This window comes from Takifugu rubripes, chromosome 14, assembly GCF_901000725.2.
Source record: "Takifugu rubripes chromosome 14, fTakRub1.2, whole genome shotgun sequence".
Classification (NCBI taxonomy): domain Eukaryota; kingdom Metazoa; phylum Chordata; class Actinopteri; order Tetraodontiformes; family Tetraodontidae; genus Takifugu; species Takifugu rubripes.
In genome coordinates, this window is record NC_042298.1 from 15,462,340 (window position 1) to 15,484,556 (window position 22,217).

The 22,217-nt window shown below is 48.0% G+C and overlaps 1 protein-coding gene across 1 annotated transcript in view; it reads right to left on the bottom strand.

Annotated features, from left to right (window-relative positions):
• Window positions 1-4,125: 4,125 nt before the first annotated feature.
• The window catches only part of LOC101078956 (complexin-1-like), a 28,081-nt gene continuing 9,989 nt past the window's right edge, over window positions 4,126-22,217 (bottom strand). The window contains exons 3-4 of the mRNA XM_011619421.2: window positions 8,368-8,543; window positions 4,126-6,640 (exon numbers count right to left, since the gene is read on the bottom strand). Of these exons, the coding sequence (XP_011617723.1) occupies window positions 6,446-6,640; window positions 8,368-8,543 (371 nt within the window). The 3' untranslated portion in view covers window positions 4,126-6,445. The remainder of the gene's footprint in view (window positions 6,641-8,367; window positions 8,544-22,217) is intronic.

Here is a 22,217-nt window from a genome sequence, read left to right on the forward strand (position 1 = left end):
TCGCTTAATAATCTGTCACACAGCTCAAATCCCCCCCCCTCTCGCGTTCTATTTTTAGAAACCTTTGGATTGGGAGGATGTTCGGTGCAGCACTACATGTGTTTGTTTGTCGAAGCCAATTTTAAAACTCACCGATTTGCTCAAATGAAAACGGATCCCAGAGATTTTCTGTGGTTTTGTGTTTTCATGGTGCTGCTCCGTGTATTCAGACGGTTTGATCTTACAAACTGAGCTTATTCTAGCGTTAGCCAGCGGCCGCTAACTTAAGCAGCAGAATATTGCGTCTGCTGACGCAGCTGTGTGTCCTCAGATTAACCAGTTTGTCAATGAACAATTACATTAAAGTTGAATCATTTAAAATAGGACAGCTATGATGTGTAAAATCCAGATATTTCATGAACTGGTATTTGTTCTGCAGCCATCAGCTCTGAATTAAGCTAATGATCAAAAGGTTCTGGCGAATATCAAACGCTCCATCTTTTCCCTCTATAAATGGAGTTTTTTGGCTCCGTACGGTGTCACTGAAAGTGACTTTGCCAAATAAAACATATGAAAGAGGCTGCTGTCCCATTTTCATCCGTCCACAGAAGTTCAGCCAATTGTGAGCTGTGTGTCCTCGTTAACGACATTTCTGCCTCTTTACGCTTCAAAATCCAGCACGTTCGCAAACTCACCTTTGAATTGAGGTCAGCAAAAAGATTTGAATGATTCAGGTTGTGATTTTTTTCCTTAATCTTGTGACTGAAGAAGGTTCTTCTCCAACCGTTCGGTGCAGAAGCCTCCATCATCAGGTCAATGGGTCTTTTAGAATGAAAAGCCTTAAATTGAATGAAGGGACCTCTGCTGTCACCCCACCATCTCCAGGCGGCCGCAGCTTCTCAACTTCAAAGCTGCTCCGCTAGCTAAACACGGCTCCTCTTCCTCACTCTTGAGCCGCCTCTTGACTGAAGAACAAATTAACGTCTCCAATTAATTTGGAGACAATTAGTCTGCCCGCGAGATCCAACTAGCTTTGTGATGGATCAAACTCGGGTCTCTGTGGGGGGAAACGTGGGCGGATCAAGAAGTCTCAGATGTCCCATCAAACAAGGAAACAGTCACTCAAACGGGAATTTCCTCCTCCTCTCCTCTTTCTTCTCTCTGCACAGGGAGGCCGAGGACGTGGCCGAAGTTAAACAGTCAAATATCCGTTACCAATGGTTCCGGCTGAAGGACGCTTCACTTCTGCAGCCCAGCAGATCCAAAGAAGAGCGGCTGCAGATTAAGCTGCAGTAATTCAGTGAAAATCATCGGGTGAGTTTGGGAAAAGAAAGAGTTTCTCCACCGAAACCTGCTTGTTTCTGAATGGTTGATGCTAAGAAAATACACGTGCACCTTGTCATATGTGCCTAAAACTTTATCTTCACATTTCTTCTGAGGAAGAAATCCACATGCGTGTGGATTTTCTCAGTATTAAAGGTTCGAACATGTCCAGGAGGACTCCACCCCTTAGAAATCTTAGCTTAGCTTAGCATGAAGCGACGTGTTTTGACCCTCCAAGCTCTGTTGGGACCGGCGGAAGGACGAGTCTCGTCTCTTCCTCTGAGCAAGTTTCCACCAAGAACATTTGTTTTCAGTTGCTGTGACGCCTGCGGGCGCCGCCATCGCCTCCGGAGGCTAACGGCGGTATTCCAGGAAGCTCCATCCTGCAGCCGATGGTGACCTTCTCTCAGAAGGGTAGTTATACAGTCACAAATATTCAGTGGAAGAAGAAGAAAAACATACTTTTGAACAACAACAGCGGCCTTTGTGGTGCATCAGGAATGTGCTCTACATGCTTTCAGGCAGACTTTGAGTTGATGAAACAGAGTATTTATGTGTTTATTGAACAGGCAGGAGAAGCAGAAACATCAGAGCAGCACTGAGGTGAAGCAGCGGTAATTATAGACGGAGCAGAGCAGCGTGTTTATTCTATTCAAACCCTACGGTGCAACATGAACTATTCATCCCGTATTCTCCTGTCACCAAGGAGCTTTTATGTATAATGTAGAGCTGAACGCAGGAGCGGCCGCCTCCTCAGCCCGTCCTTCAGACGCGGGGGTGGGGGGGGCTCGCTAATTGAGGTCAGGGCCTGCTTTAACTGAAAGGTCTTAAATCCTTTTCAGCCCGTTTGTCGGCCCAGTTTAACCTGCTGAAATGGAGGACCGTCCCCCCGGAGCTCTGCTGAAATTAAATATTAGATTTATAAAACCTGGGACCTCTTGTCACTGAGGTGGATGCGGGAGCAGCTTCCACACATTCCGCTAGTCCTGACTGGCTGGTGGGGGTGGGGGTGGGGAGCAGGGGTGGGTTATTCATTAAAAGAGGGAGGGAGCTGTAAGTCATGTAGGTCGGATCTTCCTCTCAAGAATTCATTTCCATATCATCAAAACACACAAACGGGGGCCTGGTCACCATTCGGTTTGGTGGGAAACCTTCTCTGACCTCCAGGAGTTCCGCTGTGCTGCTCGTGCATAAATCAGCCCGTATCCGCCTTTCACCGTTCCGGTTCCTGTTCTCATACAAGGAAAAGACAAACAAAAGTCCTTTCCAGATTCCCGCCCCGGTCCGTGCACTCTGGCTGCTTTATGGTGCCCAGTGGAGAGCAGTTAATTGACATTGACTGGAGCATTTGGACAGGACACCGGTGGCGCCGCAGAGCGCCGGAGCAGCGCTGCCTGAAAAGGCCGCCTCAGAGCATGAATGCTAATAGAATTGATTTAGGCCCCATTTCCTGCAGCGAGACTGGTGGACTTTTATTGCTGAGAAGGAGGTGGGAATCGTCTGTGTTCAGCAGTCCGAAGAAATCAAAACGCCGCTCGACGCAGAGCGCCGTGGGTCCGCCGGCGCCGCGGCTGCCTGGATATCACGAGTGGGCCCAGATCTAATCAGGAGGTGGAGATTCAGGTGCAACAACCACCCTGCGGCCTGGTGCTGTGATGATGTGGAATTATTTCAGTGAAAACATTCATTTAAATGCTTTAGACCCTTTCAGTCAAGGTTCTACACCTTTAAAGTGAGATTTCATCCATTTTCATGATGCATCTGGCCCAGCAGCATCTTTATCTGCTCAGAATCAGCCACGTCCTTGGTTTCAAAAGTACGGTGGAATCCATTAGAAATGGTGGTGTTCTGCTTTTCTGAGCACTGAAAAGGGTCTTTGTCTTTTATAAACCCTGCATGAATCAGACTTCAGAGGTTGAATCAGAGGATGATGAATCTTTTATCCCTTTTGGGTTATTTGGTGGATAATTTCTCGTTTGTGGGGGTAGCGCGAGCACAGCGGTGATCCAAAAGTTCTGCTGCTGACTAAAGTTAGTCAGTCTGTGGGAGAGGAGAACGGGACCTTCCTCGCTATCCGCTAACATCTGGCGCAGCAGACAGGAGCCGTGCGAGCGTGACGGCGCTCCACCAACTCAGGTAAATCACATGATTTTATTTTTAACGCACCGATCCATCCGCTACATAAACACGTCGAACAGAACCCTTGGGGTCTGACAGGAAGCTGGCAGCCGGTCTTTGTAGCCTGGTTCTTCTGAGCGTGACAGGCTGAGGGGTGAAGGCCAGAAACCTTCTTAAAGAGCTTCATTGGCAGCCTGAAGCACCACTTCAAACAAGGCGGCTCATTTGAACGCCGCTGTCCTTAATCCTTGCTCACTGTTCCTCCTTTATGGTTCCAGTGGGCTTGTTTGATGTGAAAAGGTTCGCCAATTTCGCTGCGGCGGCGCCGCTCGCCACAAAAACAAATTGCTATGAAAGGAAGATGCTATTCGCATGGCTTTGATGTCCCTGCAGGGGAAAGCCCTCCAATCTCAATTTGAACAACACAGCGCACTTTCTGTTTGCAGCCCTTTTCACTTTTACTGAAGCGATGCTGAAAATCCTCTGGAGAAGAAAAGAAATGATTTTTTTAAAAAGATAATCACAACGGCCGCGTTGGGATGAGAAGCAGGCTTGGTTGACAGTGACAGTAACGCCTTCTATACATCGAGGCTCAAATATATCGTCACCGATGACACCACCCCCGTCTGGGGGGGGGGGCGAGGATGCCTCCTGCATCCAGGGAGGCCCCACACCAGCGTGCAGAAACAGCAGACGGAGACAAAGTCTATGAAATCACTTTATTCTCAGTGTGCTGTGATTCCATTTTTGCAGTAAATGTACAGAGTGAAATCTGTCTAAAAGAGCATGCAGAGAGGCTCACGGTGAAACACACAGAAGACACTTTAATCAGCAACCTGGCCTACGTCACACACCACAAGCATGCACACGGTTTGGCAACAAACAGGGAAGTAGAGAGAAGGGGGGAGAAGATCTCCATGATGCACCAAAACCAAGGAGAGGCAAACAAGGAAAAGAGGCAACCACCAAAGGACGGAACAGGAAGGACAGCACGCAGGAGAGCGAAGGGGAACTACCGCAGGAGAGCAAACACCTTCCCAGCGTGGACGGAGCAGAGACGAAGCAGAGAGGGAAACGCCAGACGCTTACATTCAAGTCACATCAAAGGAGCTTTTTTCATGGAATATTGTTATATTGGCAGTTTTATTCATCATAATGGCAGCGCGAGTGGTGAACCGAAGGAGTTCCGTGTCAGCGGACAGCTAAATATCGATCACGCGTGACTTGGGCAGTTGGGGCGGCGGCGGTGGTCTAGAAGCCATTTAGAGCGCAACCGGTCGGCATTTACAGGAAGATGGATGGGTTTGTGATGGTTGGGGACGGGGGGGGGTGGCAGCTGTGACCACGCCCGGCTCGGACGCCGAGGCTTCGTTTGTGGGAGGATGCAGACGGCTTTGACGGGGCAGCACCGTCCTTCTAATGCTAGAGCGCTACACATGCTAACAGCCACAGAAATTCTGTAAGGTTGCAAAGAAAATCACTAGAAATTATCAAATGAAAGGTAGAATCGAGCAAATCACCTGAATGAGCGCCGCTGTCTAGCTGTTATCAGCTCTAGGTCTTTGGTTTGATTGTACGTCTGCGTTAATCAAGGGTGGGGTGAGTGGTGCTGTGGCCCAGAAGGCTAAATGCTAATGGTGGAAGGTTAGCAAAGGCAGTTCACGAGTACAACAGAATCACAGGAAGCTCAGTAAATATTCTCTAGACTGAAAGTACCACACTGATCACAAAGAGCCAGTAATGTAGATTTTCCTCCTCTACGCCACACAGATGCACACAGATCAGAGTCAGTTTGGAATGTTGAGCCGGACACAGTTCCGTTCCAGTGGCTCCTACAGCTACTGCTCACGTGGAAACCACAGAAGCATTTCTGCCGCCACCAGTTGACCCATTCCTGCTAACGGCTAATTGATGCTCCCGTTTAGAAACCGCAGCTAAACTCGTTCACAATTATCTAGTTTTGGACTTGGGTCATTTTCCAGGACTCGTCCGGGCTAAAACTTCAGTGGAATGTTTGAGATCTCTGGAATGTTTTGACGTGACGGAAGATCACAGACGAACTAAGACGGAAGGAGCCACGTTGTCCCTCTAAGGATGCCTGAACGGGCCGGCTGTGTTGCCATTGTGTTGTCGTGTCATTTGGACTTCCGGTTTGCGGTTTTTTAAACACCAAACATGCTTTTCACAAACACTTTAGACGACACGGAACAAAACATCCCACCTTCCCCCTTTTCTCGTTAGCAGTTTAAATCAAATACGTCCACGGTCACAATGCAGACGCGCGTGTCTTTTAAATATGGACGAGCACATTTAGGAGTCTAAACAAACAACACTGAAGATTGTCTGTTATTGCTGATTCGGGGGTTTGGGCTCCCATCAGTTTAACCAACTGGACAACTTCATTTCTAACAATATATTGCACTATTGTCACTGTCTGCTCACTGTTGGCCTGTGAGTTGAACGTTTTCTAAATTTTGGAAAGACAGAAACTGGATGAAAACACAACGGGGGTCTAAATGAAGTCCTAATAAATCAATCAATCAATGGAGAAGTGTTATTGCCTCGAATATCAATGGACTTCTGTTCTCTTTAAAATAACTCCAGAGACGTTCTTGACGTTCCGCTCCCACAGATGCAGATAACAGACGGAGAACAGAGGAAACGGTGTCTGCGCACATAAACCACCAAACATCAGCAACAACACAACAGAAAAAATGGTTTGGATCATTTCTTAAACCTTAAAAATATGGCTTATACTCTGTATCTTGATATATGTCACGTTTCACGTCTTTATAGTAATATCTGCGGTTATTTACACAACCAGAGGGGTGGAAGATGGATGATGCTTTATTCTATGTGCTCCACAGTTGGGCCCCGTGGAGGTGGAGGTGGAGGGTGGAGGTGGAGGTGGAGGTGGAGGTGGAGGTGGAGGTGGAGGGTGGAGGTGGAGGGTGGAGGTGGGCGGACTGGAGGAAACTACAGCGTTATTCTCACCGCACCGACGTGTTCATCACATTTCACATTGTTACTTTTTGTTGAATATGTCCATGATTGGGGTCGGGATGAATTTCATCACCGTGTCCACGATGCTCTCTTCCTCCTCCTCATCGCCGCAGCCGGTGGGCACCGCCTTCTTGGGGCGGGTGAGGCTGCCCTCGGAGGCCTGCTCCATCGCAGCCGCTGCCTCCGCTTCCTTCTCCTCTTTCTTCTTGATGCCGTACTGCAGCGAGAAATAAGCCAATGAAGACACGACTCAGGACGCTGCTGAAGTTTAGCAGAGACGTGGACGACAAAGAAATACAGCTTTAATGGCGCTGGGAGGGGAAGCTGAAGTGAAACGTCCACCGTGCTGGTCGACTGTCCTGTTATTTGTGGCTCCATTTTAACAAAATCAATACATCTGGATGGGTGGAGGCAGCGGCCGAGCTCAGAGGGGTCAATAGACTGAGTGATGCTTGATGGGGAGGCAGAGATGTGGAAAATGAGCTGGACTCCTGCGTGACCTCTCTGCCGCTCTCCCGGGCGTCTGTTAATGTGATTCTGGACCAATAAATATCTTAAAAGGAAGATTGCCAGTGTGTGTTTCCTCTCACAGAAGGCTTTTAAAATAACAGGCAAGCTAAGACGGTGCTAGCGAGCCTGCTAGCCTGGGAATAATGCAGCAACGGTCGTGTAGCGTTCTCCTAAATCACATTAAGATGATGCAAATTTGGTTGTTTGCTGCACACGGGAAGAGAGATTCGCTCACTCTTGGGCTGCTTTTCATCCCCAGGAAGTTTATGGTTTCAATAACTGCAAACCAGTGGGTCCAGTTCCCCTGACATCAGTTCTGCCATCCCATAAAAGCCAGCCGAGGCCGGGACCGCGATCGCTCGCTGCTCGTGAGGCCACTTTGGCTCAAAGGCCTCTGCGTGTCTCCTTCTGCCCTCCGCCAGCGTCGGTGCCCCCAACAGTCGCCCGCTGCTTCGCTCTCGCCACAGTAGCAACGGCCCTCCCCCCCCCCCGCTACAGTCAGACACCTCCCAAAAATACCCCGTCACCTCGCGTGTGGAAGTGGGATTCAGCAGACTCACGACAGCATTCTGGAATATTCCACCCAAAGCTGCAGGATCAAGCTGTCAATGAAGAATTCATTAGCTCCGGTTAATCAAAGCCCAGAATGAGCCCAAAAAGGCTCGTTAAGAGGAGCGAGTCAGACTCTGGATGGCTGTGCTACTGTGCTACTGTGCTACTGTGCTACTGTGCTGCTGTGCTGCTGTGCTACTGTGCTGCTGTGCTGCTGTGCTGCTGTGTTGCTGTGCTGCTATGCTACTGTGCTGCTGTGCTACTGTGCTGCTGTGCTGCTGTGCTGCTGTGTTGCTGTGCTGCTATGCTACTGTGCTGCTGTGCTGCTGTGCTGCTGTGCTGCTGTGTTGCTGTGCTGCTATGCTACTGTGCTGCTGTGCTGCTGTGCTACTGTGCTGCTATGCTACTGTGCTACTGTGCTGCTGTGCTACTGTGCTGCTGTGTTGCTGTGCTACTGTGTTGCTGTGCTACTGTGCTGCTGTGCTACTGTGCTACTGGGCTGCTGTGTTGCTGTGCTGCTGTGCTACTGTGCTACTGGGCTGCTGTGTTGCTGTGCTGCTGTGCTACTGTGCGTGTTCCATTTTCACCCCAACTCTTCCTCTTAATGACGTGTCTGATTTAATCAGTATCATCGCGGTGGTGATTGATGCCCGCTTTAACCCTTCTCCCTCACTACTGTCTGATTTAGCTCTGTGAGCACCACTGTCCTGCCCCCCCCCCCCCCCCCCCAGAGGGTTTAGGTGCGTGATGTGTTAGCTTTGCCTTAGTGATGGCTGTACAACACAGCGGGCTTCATCTCCAGGGAGAAACCTCAGGACTCAGCGCTCTTGCAAACATTTATGATCTCGTTAGCTTGGTTGCTATATTGAGTTTTTTCATCACCTTGTCTCTGATCCCCTGTCGGATGTTTTCTCTCTCTGCCTCCATTTTTGCATATTTGGCCTTCCTCTCCTCCTCCTGTTGCCTCAGTGCTTCTTGTCGTTCTTCTTCTTTCTTCTGAGCATCTGGGTCCTTCTCCTCCTCCCCTCCCAGCATCTTGCCCATGTCCTTGGTGGCCCCTGTTAGCGGTGAACAAAAAAAGATAAAACACATTTGAAAGAAACCTCAAACCACATCGACCACCTCGGTGGCCTGAGCGGAACCAACGGGAGAGCAAAGGAATCAACGAATGAGCAGAACAGTCTCAGAAACCTGCACCTTCCCTCGACTGCTCTCATTTCAACGGTGTCTTAAAGAATCAGGAAATTAATTCTCCCTGTTGGAGATGAGAGTTTGGATCCAAATGAGCTCCCCGCGAGGCAGAACTGAGCGGGCGGAACATCTGCCTCAGCGAACAGCTGCTGCGGCCGAACGGTTCCGCCACCACCCAAAGTCACGTTGCCTTTTGGCTGTTTGGACCCTTGATGCTCCACACTCAGGGTGGATCCGCCAGCACCGCCTTTGACGTGCGTTGGCAGGAACGATTGGAAAACGTCGACCTTCGGCTCTGAGAGGGCGTCGAACCCTCCTCCTTTACAAGGGCAACAACCATCTTGTGAGGTGGCGACGTTAGGTCGCTGCTCAGGAACCTGACGAGTCCTGAAGGTCGCTCTGCTCTCCTCACGGGAGAGTCGGGAGAGGGCCGATCTGAAGGGCCTCCTCTGATCTGCGTCATGCTGCCGCTGCCTGCTGGTCCTCGCCTGCTAAGCTGCCCCCCCCCCCCCCCCCCCGCACGCCATCAGCTCGAAGACACGGCCATCTGCTACAGACGCTGCTTTGATGAGAAAGCACGACCTTGAGGTTCTTGGCTGCCGCAAGAACCCGGCGTGTTGGCGACCCGGGACCCGCCTCGGCCCCTCGTCACGCAGAGCAGCGTGACTGCTAATTACCAAGCAGACGTGATGACACGGCGGCGTTCTTCTTCTCTGGTGGCAACATGCTCAGAAGATCAAAGCCAGTTCGCAACCTCCGATTCTGCAGGGATTTTTCACTTTAATGTGCAAAAGTCGGGAAATTATTTATTTAGAATTAAATCAATATTGATTTCATGAACAAACCAGTTCACTTTTTGTAGAAAACAATCAACGACTTTGATTGTGCAACACTGTTAAGAGGAATTTTCAGCAAAGAGCTGAAATTTGATTTAAAGATTGGATGTTTTTATTTTAACGGGTAATAGTGATCGGCCCCTAATAGTGACACCATCTCTGGCCTCACTGATACTTTGTATCCTCCTCCTGTTGGCGATTAAACTCAAAGCATCAAAGCTATTTCTGTGCTACTTCTATGAGTTCTAAATCCTTTATTAATGTCAGTGTACCTGCTGGGAATGAGTAATGAGGTGGGTCTCAGCATAAACCCTGGTTTTGCCTGCAGGTCTGGAATATTCACCACAACTTAAATCATGACTCTGGGTCAACAAAAGAGAAGAAAACAGCATTTAAAGGTGTCAAACTGGGTTCAGAGTGAATTGGGAGCTGCTAATTATCCTCACAAGGATGTTTGACTTTATCCTTCAGCGCTAATTTCAGGCACCCAGAATCAGGAGAGCCTGTGATTTACCCCAAATAAAGCAGCGTTTACAGCAGGGTGCTCAATCCAACGCTGGCTCGAAGCAAGATTTAAGTGGGGCCCCATCCATGCAACGCACCCCCCCCCCCCCAACACACACACATGAAACATGTAGCTCAAAAGTGAGGACCTGTTTTAAGAAGGAATCAAAAACGCGTTTGATTTTTAATTGATAATTCAGCTGTGATGTAAAATCGTTTCACATTGCTTCAGCAACAACGATCTTTCTTTCCTCTGATGAAGGGTTTTAAATGAAAAACCAAGTTTCTGATGAACTTTATTCAGGTTAGGTTCATGTTAAAAATAGCACCTGTTACATTCTGCTCCGTTTCAGACGCCTCAACAGAACAGAAACGGAAGCGATAATTAGCACTAAAGCAGGTCAACGAGGAGGAATGGAACAGTTTTAAAGTAGCCAAATCTGCATCTTGTTGTTTTTAGGGGACACATTTGGCAGCAGTTAATTTTCCCTAATTATTTCTTTAATTCTCTTTAATTATTTCTCTCTAAGGGATAAAATGACTAAAAAGCCAAGACCTACTTGGTAGCTAGGCTAGTTTAATGAGCACTGTCACTTTATTAGCATCTGCACTTTGTGCCCATGTGACCCTTCTGACTGGTTAAAGGGAGCGGGAGATTTCAGTTGCTACCTGTCCACGTTCTCACCTGGTGTCGGCTGCTGGGTGAGTTTATTGGGTTTCTTACTTTCTGCTGGCTTTGTCATCTGCTGTCATGGTGGCTCCTGCGGTGCTGTTGGGTCTACTTGGTAAAGATAGTGATAAGTTCTGGATAAGTCTTGGGTTTGTTTGGTTTACTTGTGTCACTGTCATTGTCTCCATGCTCCTAAACTTAAATATTGATATTGTGATGTTGTTAATGGAGATGGATTTGGTGCTTGACCGTCTTTCTGAAGCTTTAAATGTTTGTTCAGGTTGCATTTTTCCCTTGTTTTGTAATGTTTGATTGTTTGGCCAGCTTGTAGCAAGGATGTCCACTTCCTGGTTTGGCCAGTGGTTTCTGGGAGCTGTAGTCCAGCTGTATTTCCTCTGGAGAGACAGAGGCTATTGGCTATTATTAATGTGTTTCAAGATTTCATTTGCTGCTGATATTTGATGTTTGATATTTGAATATGATGCAATGTGTATGTAAATACTGGAAAGTTGTGCTCATAATGCACATGAGCGAAACCTTGATTTCCTGATTTCAGGTTTATTACCTGCTCACCGCACTTTGGAAATAAAAATAACAAAAGTGGAAAAATTGAAAAGAGTAATATCCTTATAGTTTGGACACCAAGTTACCCTTTCCATGGGGAAAACGGAACAATAATAATGTTCCATGTTTGCGGCTTTAAACTCTTTATTTTAGCTCTTCTGCTGATTCTGTCTCCATTTTGTAACTGATGCCAGCTTCTCTTCTCCCCAACATCCACACGTCAAATCTCCATGCTCGCGGCTAATTAGCTTGTCTGATTGTGACAAAGTTGCCGGGTTGCGGTGTGAGACAGTTGCTGCTCCCAACCGTTTCAGTGTCAGGAAGTGTCGCCAGCTGTGGCGTCTGACAGTGTTGACAATGGAAAAAAGGGAAAAACATCTCGGAGAACAGGAGAATATGGAAAATTCTTCTAAGCACCTCATTAGAAAACACAACCATTAACTCATCCCTGGCGGCAAAGTTAGAATTACAGACGCCCACAGACAGAAGGCTTCTAAATGATGGTTTCAAAGTTCATTACATTGCCTAAAAGTTCTCATTTGGATGAGCAACCTCCCGTTTCGTTCGCTGCCCTGGTAGCTTTGCTTGTCAAAATCGATCTCTGGGTTTTTCCTGAGGTCACCGGTAATCACGCCGAGCTCAGCAGTCCCACGGCGGCTGCTCTGACCCCCATGACCACCACCATCAACATCATCCTGGTGCTCCTGAGCTGCTCTGTGCTGTAGCCCCAAACCCCCGACCGGACCTCTCCACTAAACATGGCTGCCGGATCATATGACCCCCCCCGTCCTTTGATCTGACCGACTTCCATCATAACAAACGGTTCTGTTCGAAGGTTCGAAGGAACAAATGAAGAGTCGTTCGTGTAGGCCGATGTCGGAAGGTGAACAATCTACCTGACCGGTCGGAGATGGAGGAGAATAAATCCTGACAGGAGCTTGTATGTTGCCATGGTTACCAGGCTGCCTGGGGAATATTTGTCAGTGTGGAAACGGTTCACTCGGTTCTTTTGATTCATTTTTGGGTCATAAGGGTGGATAAAGTACCTGGTACTGGATGGGGTTTATGGGATGTTTCACGGTTTTCGATGTCTATTAAAAAGTCAGAATAAAAATGATGAGCTAAATTCACCGGTCCTGGTCAGGTCTAATCAGGTGAGCTTCCACAAAAGTATTTTGTGACTAGAGGATGAAAAGTCTCTTGTAAAGTTGTCAGATATTTTAGGAAGAGTCCTGAACATGATGCCATCACATCCTGCTTTATCTTTGATTGGAGAACAACTGGGGAAGCGTCTTGATGAACAGCTGATTCTGGGGATTGATACTGACTCGAGGACCTGCTGGAACAGCTCAAGTGTTCCTGTTGAGCTTAAATATTTGCTGAGGTCATCGTGTTGGGAGAGATGGGCGCCTGCGTGACGCTCTGGGGGCGGGTGGCGGCCTGGCCGACAGTAGCAGGGGGGAGGATTCATGACTGGCAGCCGCTACACGCCCGTCATCTGCTGGGCCGCCTGTCAACGCTGACAGAGGTGCAGACGGATCCTCATGTGTCGCAAAACGGTCTGAGCCAGCCCCCCCCACACACACACACACACAGCAGGTCTCAGTAAATCTGAAAAGCACCAGGGAAATGGAGGCTTGAGGTGCATCAGTCCTGTGCTTTATCACCCCCTCACACCCATTATCACTGGAAGACAGCCCACAGAGTCCGACCCCGTGCACGAGCAAGGCCGCATTTATCAGCTCTGAGGCTGGTGCCAAGGAGGAGGGAAACCAACACACACACACACACAGATACATGAAGACTAACCCTCTTCACCCTGTGATGACCACACCAATCATTTTGAATGTCGCCATGGGTGAGACTGCCTCTTTATTTCCATTAAATTGGTGGAATTTGACCTGATTTCGTCCAGTTTGGTAAAGTTGTGCCTGAGCAGAGAACTACCAGGACGACACGATCACACGGCACACGATGCTGCACGACAGTGCTGAGTCCACACTATTGATCATGTGCTCCCTGTGGGTCATGACCCCATGAGGAGACCAGCATGAGCGGCTCTTCCTGCTCCCGGGTTGATGAGGGGAAAATATGTTTGAATCTTCCAATTTGAATCAATAATCTTTACGAGGTGGGTCATCTTTGTTCATCCCAACACTGAATTTAAGTCTGAAAAGTTATTTTGTGTATTTGACAACAGGAATCTTCTGGAAGGACTCAGACGCGTTGTAGTTAACAAGGTTCAAAAACTGGAGAACAAGTTGGCTTATTTCTGCATCCGTGTTTGATCTGTGGGAGCTTATTATTGCTCCGAGCGCTAAAGCTCACAAAAGGTTTTAGTCACGTGGAAAAACCAATTAGCTTCATGGAAAAGCTTCTACTTGACAGATGGCAAAAGCAGGTTCAGTGCTGTTTTGATTGTTAAACTGTTTTCAGGGCGTCTCTGCTGCCATATTTGGAGCTTCTTGACCTCAGGCTTTGTCAGTTCTGCTGCTGCTGCGTCCTGCAGGGTGATGAAAGCACTAATGTCAGATTTAGCTTTGACAGAAGTGAGTCGACTTCACACTGAAGGTGCTGAACTCTTCCACCTTATTCCTGTCTTGACGCGACACCTGCTCCGTCACTCTTAACACCTTTAAAATATCCGACCCCAGTGAGCAAGCTTCAATTAACCCATCCCTCCACGTGCATGAGCAGAAGGGTGAGCAGGTCCTTTTGGTGGCTCTTTAGGAGCCATTTGTGTTTGATTCAGTTCCAGATTAAAAGGTTCGTTGGCCGATTTTACGTTTCCACTTCGTTTTTCCTGCTTGGCTCCGGATTCCAACATTGTTCCGAAAAGATTCTGACAGAATTTTCATCTTCCTGATCTCCGGCCTGAATGTAACTGCAATTCTATGTCTGGAAGAATGATGCTCTCCTCTCAAAGGTCTCCGTGTTTTCATACATGCTCAAAGCCTCCGAGGCTTCCATCAACTCCTTGTGGGGCAAAGCTGCTCAGATTCCCCTGCTGTGGATTCTCTGCATATGCAGCTCCGATCCCTCGGACCTGAGCCGCTCCTCCACCCTCAAGTGTGTTATTAGCTCATTTTGTCTTCCTACTTTCCAGCCAACGTCAGGAACTCTGATCCCATCCTCTGTGCCTCCTAATGGAATTGGAACGGCTGCAGTCTGAGAAGGAAATCCGACTCCAGTTACAACATTAGCGAAAGAGGAAACGGTTCCAACCTCTTTGCTAGCAGGAGCAAAGCAGAGACATGTGGGCCTAAATATTTGCTTGGCTCAGAAAGCTGGATGTCAGAAACAGGCCCTGGAATTTCATTTTCAGGACGGGGAATCACGGACCTTTGTGGCTGAATTGAAACGTCCCAGCAACTCTGGACCAGGACCATGGTTTTTAAATCATGTCCCAAAGAGCGCTACAAAACTGGGAGGAGAACGTTCAGCCGGTACGAACATGGAACACAGTTATTTCACGGTGTGAATCAGAAGCTGATGAACAATTACAGCCTCTGATTTGGTTGTTTCGCTCTATAAAAGAGGTGAAATGATGAGCTGAGAAACAGCTGCTCTCTTGATACTGGCATGATCAAACGTACAGCTGTGAAGCCAACCCGTGACCTCTGTCTGTGACCTCTGTCTGTGACCTCTGTCTGTGACCTCTGTCTGTGACCTCTGCAGGTTTACAAAAGAACTCTTTAGGATGTTGGTGGAGGTTTTAGTTTTCCAGCCTCTCCATCTGATCTTTGAAGTTGTTGAAGTCTAGGAAGTGAGCGAGGAATTGAGGTCACCGCCGGATGCGGTGCAAATCTTTAGGCACGAGACACTTCTGGCTGTCTCTTCTCTGAGTTTCAGGAAATTTAATCCCCATGTGAAAGCAGAGTGAGAAAGAGAAGCAGAGGTGTGAATAAGGAAGCCAGACGACGGAGAATGAAATTGGAAAGCAGCAGATTCAGACAGTTTGATGTCAGAAGTGTGAGTTGACCTTTGAACAGGCGGATTTATTTGAGGTGTCTAAAGTGTTTCATGGAAAAGCTGAACGAGGACACGTTCAGGCCATTTTGGCCTTTTGTTGGAAGATCTTTCCAACTTCCCCCAACTAAACTCTCAAATAACAAACTCTCCCAAAAAGGTCAATAACATAACATCTGTACTTCAGTTATTTGCAGCGTTCTTCTCCAATCTTTAATATTTCCTGCACAGGTTCACCTGTAAGAATGCAGGTAGATGATGAGGATTGTGATGCTACTGAATCATTTAGCGAATAAACCAATGAATGCTCGCCTGTTTCCCGAAGTGTCGCGATGGAATCAGCACTGAGACTCCTGACAGGAAGAATCAGCAGTTATTATTACGCTAGAAGAAGAAGATGATGATGATGATGAAGATGTCAGATAGTCACAGACTCTGTCAACACAGCAGCATCAACACGCTGTGGTGACACTTTAATTAAGATAACATTTTAGCTCCGTCTAACAAGCCCTGGTTAATGAGCTAACAGGCACACGTTGTGTTCAAAGGCCACATAAATCAAATGTATCACTTGATGTGCTACACTGGCATCATCATCCTTCTCTAGTCCTAGTTTCTGGTCAGATTGCTGCTTTTCTTCAGCAGAAAATCTGTTCTTTGACGCAGCAGAGGTGTCATTTGTAGAAGCTCAGTCCTGTTTTTGCAGAATTCCTCCAGTAAAGATTCCATTCGGGGCAACAGATCACACAAATCTGGTGCTAATCTTCACAGATCACCTCATGGTTCAGCTCTTTTGACGGCGGTGGGCTGTTCAGGAGGTTACACCTCTGTTCTCCTGCATCAGCTTCATCCTGCCTGACCTCACAATAAGAGAAGAGCCAACAGATCTTTGCTGATTACTTCTGCTCTCCTGATTAGTTGCACAAAAGATTGTGATGAAGTTTCCTGTGAGTTGTTATTAGAGAGCGAGACAGACAGAGGTGCTCTGAACCTCTCCTCCTCAAGGGAAGAGTCATTAATGCAGCTTTATCATCATCTCATCATCAACCTGGATGAACCGATTATGGGAAAGCTCAGAGGTTCAGGGTGGAAGCAGAGCACACGGCTCACACCGAGATTTCAGGGATTAGCCTGCATCAGAGTTGCAAATAATACTTAAATATAAAGTATAAAGGGACCTTTGAACACTTCTGAAAACAATTAGGACTCATCTGTTTGCCAGGGTCACCATGACAACCAACGTCTTTGCATCTCTGCTCCGCTTGATCACGTGGCCGCACCTCTTATTCCAAAGTCAAACAGAGTCGTCCAAGATTCTGGACAGAAGCGCACGTCTGCTGACACTGTGAAAAGGCTGCAAACCCAAGTTAGCTGTGCTGCTGCGTGAGCTCGGACGGTGCCGCTCTGCCCCTCAGACTGGCTGGATGCTGCAGGAACAGCTGCTGTTTGTGTATCGCACCAACACGCTGCACATTAATGCATCTGACGGGAGCAGCTCACTCGGAAAATTAACCTTTCCACCTCGGGGGCTTGATGCTGGTCCTGGCCGACATGTTCAGATTAACGGGATGATGAACAGCCGGAGAAAGTCTCTCTGTGGCCTTTCAGGCTTTTTTAAAGACTTCCTCTGGTTCTCTGAACAGCTGGTATCTAATTTGGTGTCATTTAAAACAAGACCGCCTTGTCTAAAGTTTTGGGTTCAAAGCTTTAAGGCTCCGTACCTCCAGATCTGATTAGGAACATTTTAATGAGTTCATTTTAATGGGATTCCATAAATAGTATGATTGATTCACCCATCAGTGGAATAAAGTTTAGTGGGAAACTATCAACGCAGCTATTTAGATATTTTGTCTTTAATCTCTTTAAGTTATGCAAATAATCTGTCAGATAACTGGTGATGATAAAACAGCTTCCAAATGCAACGTTCACAAGAGCCTCGCTTCAACAAACGGAGGTTTCCAACATTCAAGGCAACTCCAGTTGCTCTAAAAGAAGCTCGGTTGCTCTCGGGGAGGTGAAGCCACAGCTGCTTCTGCTAAACTGTTTTTGAGAGGCACCTCAGTCAGATCTTCTCACGTCATCAGCCAAGAGTGGCTTTAGCATTAGCATCTCATCAGCGCTGCATCGGTAATGAGCCTGTCATTTAAATTGTATCATCGTGTCTCTTCAGTCTCATCAGGGGGAAACAGGAAACCACATCTCAGCCTCCTTCTGCTACACTAGAATATTTATCTGGATTATTCTAGAATGCACGTTGCCATTAATATTTGATATGGATGGTGAAAGTGAAATGATGAGGAAACATGAGCATGGTTTAAATCTTAAACATTCTACATGAATGAACATCGTACCGCTTTTTGAAACCACATTTTTCCTGTCGCCGCGGTGACAAACCTAAAATTGCCGACACTGCGGTTGTCGTCACAGCTTCTTCTGGTCATCGTGCCACTTACACGTGTCCATTTTGAGCTCTAATTTGCTAAAGCTGCAACGAGTCTCTCATATCAGGTGATTCGGAGCCTCCTCCGGATGGGCTCTGACGGCTTCCTCTTGGTTTGGTGCTTTCCTGAACACTCTTGGGGACACAGGTTTGAAAACTCGGCCTCCAAATGTGTATTTTTGTGTGCATCCTGCACGCCAGCTGTCAGACTGTGACTTCCATCACTACAGCTGTCAGCTCCATCAATAACATCTCTCCAAGTCAGTCAATTACGGGCTTTTATTCTGCCCGTTTGGCCTGTGGGACACGTGTCTTTGTGAGACTGCAGATATGAATGGAGCAGATAGCGACACTCTATTCACTGGCGAGACAAAAACCTGCATTGATGCGTGCACCGTGCACCGCCCTGATAACACAACTGCCAATTCACTCTCATAATGACTCTGCTACTAGAAAGGGCAATTGTCCTGTTTTTATGACCCTCAGGCTGCTATTGATTCCACAGCGTCGCCTCGGTGTCGTGACTTTGGTGCAGCAAATACAAACGTTACTGTATGTGAAGCCCTGCAGTCGGGATGATTTTGGAAGGAGTGACCTTTGCAGGAAAATGGCGCCCTGCTTTACATATTCATGAGAATACTCCTTGTGTCAGGGAAATGAGGTTGCCTTGAGTGTCTGACAGGAGGCCGTGCTCCTCGCCCTCAGTCGTGACCCTTTCACCATGACTGAATAAATTAGCCAAATGCACGCTTGAGCTAGCAGAAGGCAGCTCCGCCCCGAACCATCTGCACCGACACACAACCTACTGTTTAGCATCGGAAAACACGTTCGCAGGACTAAACTAGTGCAAATCCAGTCAGCTGCTGCTGGACACGGTTGCTTCTCACCTCACATGCAAGAAATGTTCTTTTTGCATAGATGCTCTCCATAAAACCTTCAGCTCATATCTGCACACCAGCTTCATGATATGAGCTTCATCATTTCCACGTCTCTTAGGTGCTTTATCAAAGTTAGTTCCTCACCAAATTCACAACAAGCTCAAAGAATCCAGACCTAAAGAATCGGCTCTATGACATCTTCCGATCCAACAACAATGAAAGGATCTGGTTTCCGGAGTGGCTGCCTTTGCGTTCTGTGAGCAGGCAGCTCCAGAAGCTTCAAAAAGCTTTTTAGCAGTCAGCAGAAGTTCACACTCCCACACACAGCAGCCTGCCAGCCTTTTCTCAAACACCCACACCTCCGCTCCTGCCTCTACCTTCAGAAAGTTTCAGAGTGAGGAGAGAAGCTGAGGGAGTTCAGAGACGTTCAGCGTCGCACCGCGACTCATCTGTTCACGTCTGACGGAGGAAGAACAACTTTTCAAAGACCAGAACGTGCGTGACCACGTTCCACACTGACAGTCAGTGGAGAGGCCTGTCCAACAGATTCTTCTCTGAAAGCTTCAACATATTCTGTCTTTGTGGGTGACAAACAAATGTGCTTTCATTTGCTGTTACATCACATGTCTCTTTGTTGAATCTGCATGTTCTCCTTGAGCTTCTTTGGGTTTCACCTGGGTTTGGAGACATCAGTATGATAAACTGGTGACCTGATTAAAGTGTATTTCTGCCTCTTTGTGTGGTCTGTCCCCCTGGTTGGGAACAGTGAAGAACAGAAGATGAGGGATGGATGGATCTCCCCAAAGAAGCCACCTGAGCAGATGTAGATGCTGCAGGCAACGTTGGTAGGTGTGTGTGTTTCACCACAGTGCCGATGCAGCCGGGTCCAGAACGGAGCATATTGTGGGCAGCACATTCAGCCTCTGAATACTTAGATGCAGCATGAGCTGACGGCCTGGAGTCATCACCTGAGCTCAGGTGTCAAACGATGACTCAGCTCTGAAGGCATCACCACCGAAGCCTCCAGCGTTACCACCCTCAAAGAAACAACATAAAAGACTCGGAGGGTTTCCAGCCTGAACTGTGATGGAGCTCCAACTGCTGGGAGAGAGCCCGGACAACAGGAAGTAACGGGTTTCCCGACCAATACCAGAGCCGATCAGACATGTTTCTCAGGTCCAACGTGTACTCTAGCGTGTGCATGTGTGTAGCTCGCCTTCCGTCTCCTCCTCTGCTTTTGTTGTATCTGTCACCGGTCCCTGAGTCTAAAGCAATACAGGGGACGTTTCCAGAGACAACTGATGAATGACGGGTACCTGAATGCATCACAACCCCCTCCCTGGTCATGTGCATCTCTCCAATAATGAGACCAAACACCACCAGCTATTAAATGCACACAACCACAGGAAACCGTGCGTGTGCGTGTGTGTGTGTGTGTGTGTGTGTGTGTGTGTGTGTGTGTGTGTGTGTGTGTGTGTGTGTGTGTGTTTTCAGCCTGGTTCGCCTCATGCAGGGATCACATCCCAGAACGTTTGGCAGAGTTTGGGATCATGGATCGTTCTCAATGCTCGGCAGATGATCAGCTACAGGACACCAAGTGTCACCTGTGCACACGGTTCGAGGACCATTGCCAACACCCATATGTTTCCCACAAACCTATGTGGGAAACATAGAGATAATCTGTAAATGAGTGGTTAGCAGGTCGGCCCCGATGACCTTTGCCAGGTGATAAGAGACAGATTTAGACCCCGGAGAGGGAAGGAGGTCCAATCACACCAGCTTCTGGCCGACTAGAAGAGCGGCAGAGATGATATCGGAGCTGTTCGTTTCACTGCAGCAACCATAAATGTCACTGAATATTCATTTTGGAGGGCAGTTGTTCAGTAGCAAATACACAAAAGAGACCAGCTGCAGGTTAATAGTCCAGAAGAACAGGTGGAAGGATACATTTTAATATGGACTCGATCTCCATTTATAACCGCATTTGCATGTGTGGGTGCAGCGCAACTTAAATCCTCCAGTTATTGGAGGTCGACGCAGAGAACAGCCGAAGGTGTCGTACGTGTGAGGGCGGCCAGTTTGGAGGACAGTCAAGAAGGTGTGGTGAAGGTCAGCTGCTGCTTTTTGCTCTTGCCAGAGAAATACAGACTGTTCTCACCGCTTGGAACTGCACAGCGGGTCCTATCCCAGAGCCAAGTGGAAGATTAGCGGTTATCTGAGAACCTGCACGTCACGGCGGTTATTTTTAGGCAACAGTGGTTCCTTTGGAAAGAAATGTGCATTTTTAAATCAATAAAAAAATGATCCTGTGTGCTAGGTAGTATTAAGGAGCAAGAAACTGCACGACACCAGGACAGGCTGAACAACGTGGACACACCAGCCTCTACAGCCACCCAAGTCATAGACTTTTTGTCCTTCTTCCTTCAGGGCCATCAAGACACAGCGACCAGCTTCTTCTCCAGAGCCGAGCTTCTCTTTCGGACCGCCTCGACCTCCACACGCGCCCGGCGAGTGAAGCCCGATTCACCCCCAAGGCAGCTGCTAATGCATCGGTGCCTCTGCAACAATAACTGCAAGTCACTGTGACATAAGCCAGTCGCAAGGTTCTCGGTGCTCAGAGCCCCACCAGCAGCACCAACACAGCAGACCTGCACACCACCGAGGCCCGACTGGCTGAAGCGTGTCCACGGGCAATGAGATACGATGCTCTTTTACATTCTTGGACCAAAAAGGAGAAGTTTGCAAAGATTTTGTCATTTCTTCTCGGGCTGATTTACTTGTTGTGTTTTCCTTTTTTTCATCTGGTCCCTGAAGTTATCATAACGCAGCTTTTCCGTGTGTGTGCGACTGCTGACCCACCGTAAACGGTGTGTTTTGACGTTAAATGGCCATAAACGCACGGCAGAGGTTGTCACGCCACTGTTGTGTAACGTGGGTGCAAACACTCAGGATGAATCATTTCCTCGCTGCAGAGGTGGAGACGGAGCCCATCTGTGGTGTCCATCACTGTCTCCATGTCTGAACAAAAGCCTCCAATTTCAAGTTAATGAGCACTTTGGATGTGGCTGAATGCGTCTGTTTTTTGCCTATATTTAGGGGACCCACGTGTTTATTGGTGTACATCTCATCATAATGAGTGCAGGTTCTTCCCACAGCTCCCAGCACACACACAGGTTTGGAAGAGCAGCAATAGTGGCCAGTGGCGGCCGTGAGGAGCTTCCCGCCTGTGTGTGCACGTCTCTTCGTATCAGGACTGTCGGTGGCAGCTGACGCCATCGATGGCTCTTCCTGAGCTGCCGCTGCCAAAATGGCTTTGACTCCATTCCAGATGTACGTGCACGTTAGCGTCAGACCCAGCTAAGCTTAAGACGTGCTAGGGCAAAGTCTCAACTAAAATCTCAACTAACACAGGTGAGCGAGTGATTTCATTGATAAACGAAGGAAAGATGGTTTTGTTTTAAAGTTCTGCAGCCCGGATCCCCCCAACCTGTCTGAGGAGCCTCTGACATGGAGCTGAAGTTTGTTTCTGTTCTTTTCTGCTACATTGTTGTGAACCATGTAAACCAGATAAACAATGCTAATATTCGCAATCGCTTGTGCGCGACCGTCCTCCGTTGATCGGTCTATCGCACGTGCGCGCTCATTCCAGCGGAAGCCAGAATTTACTTTGCAGAGATGCA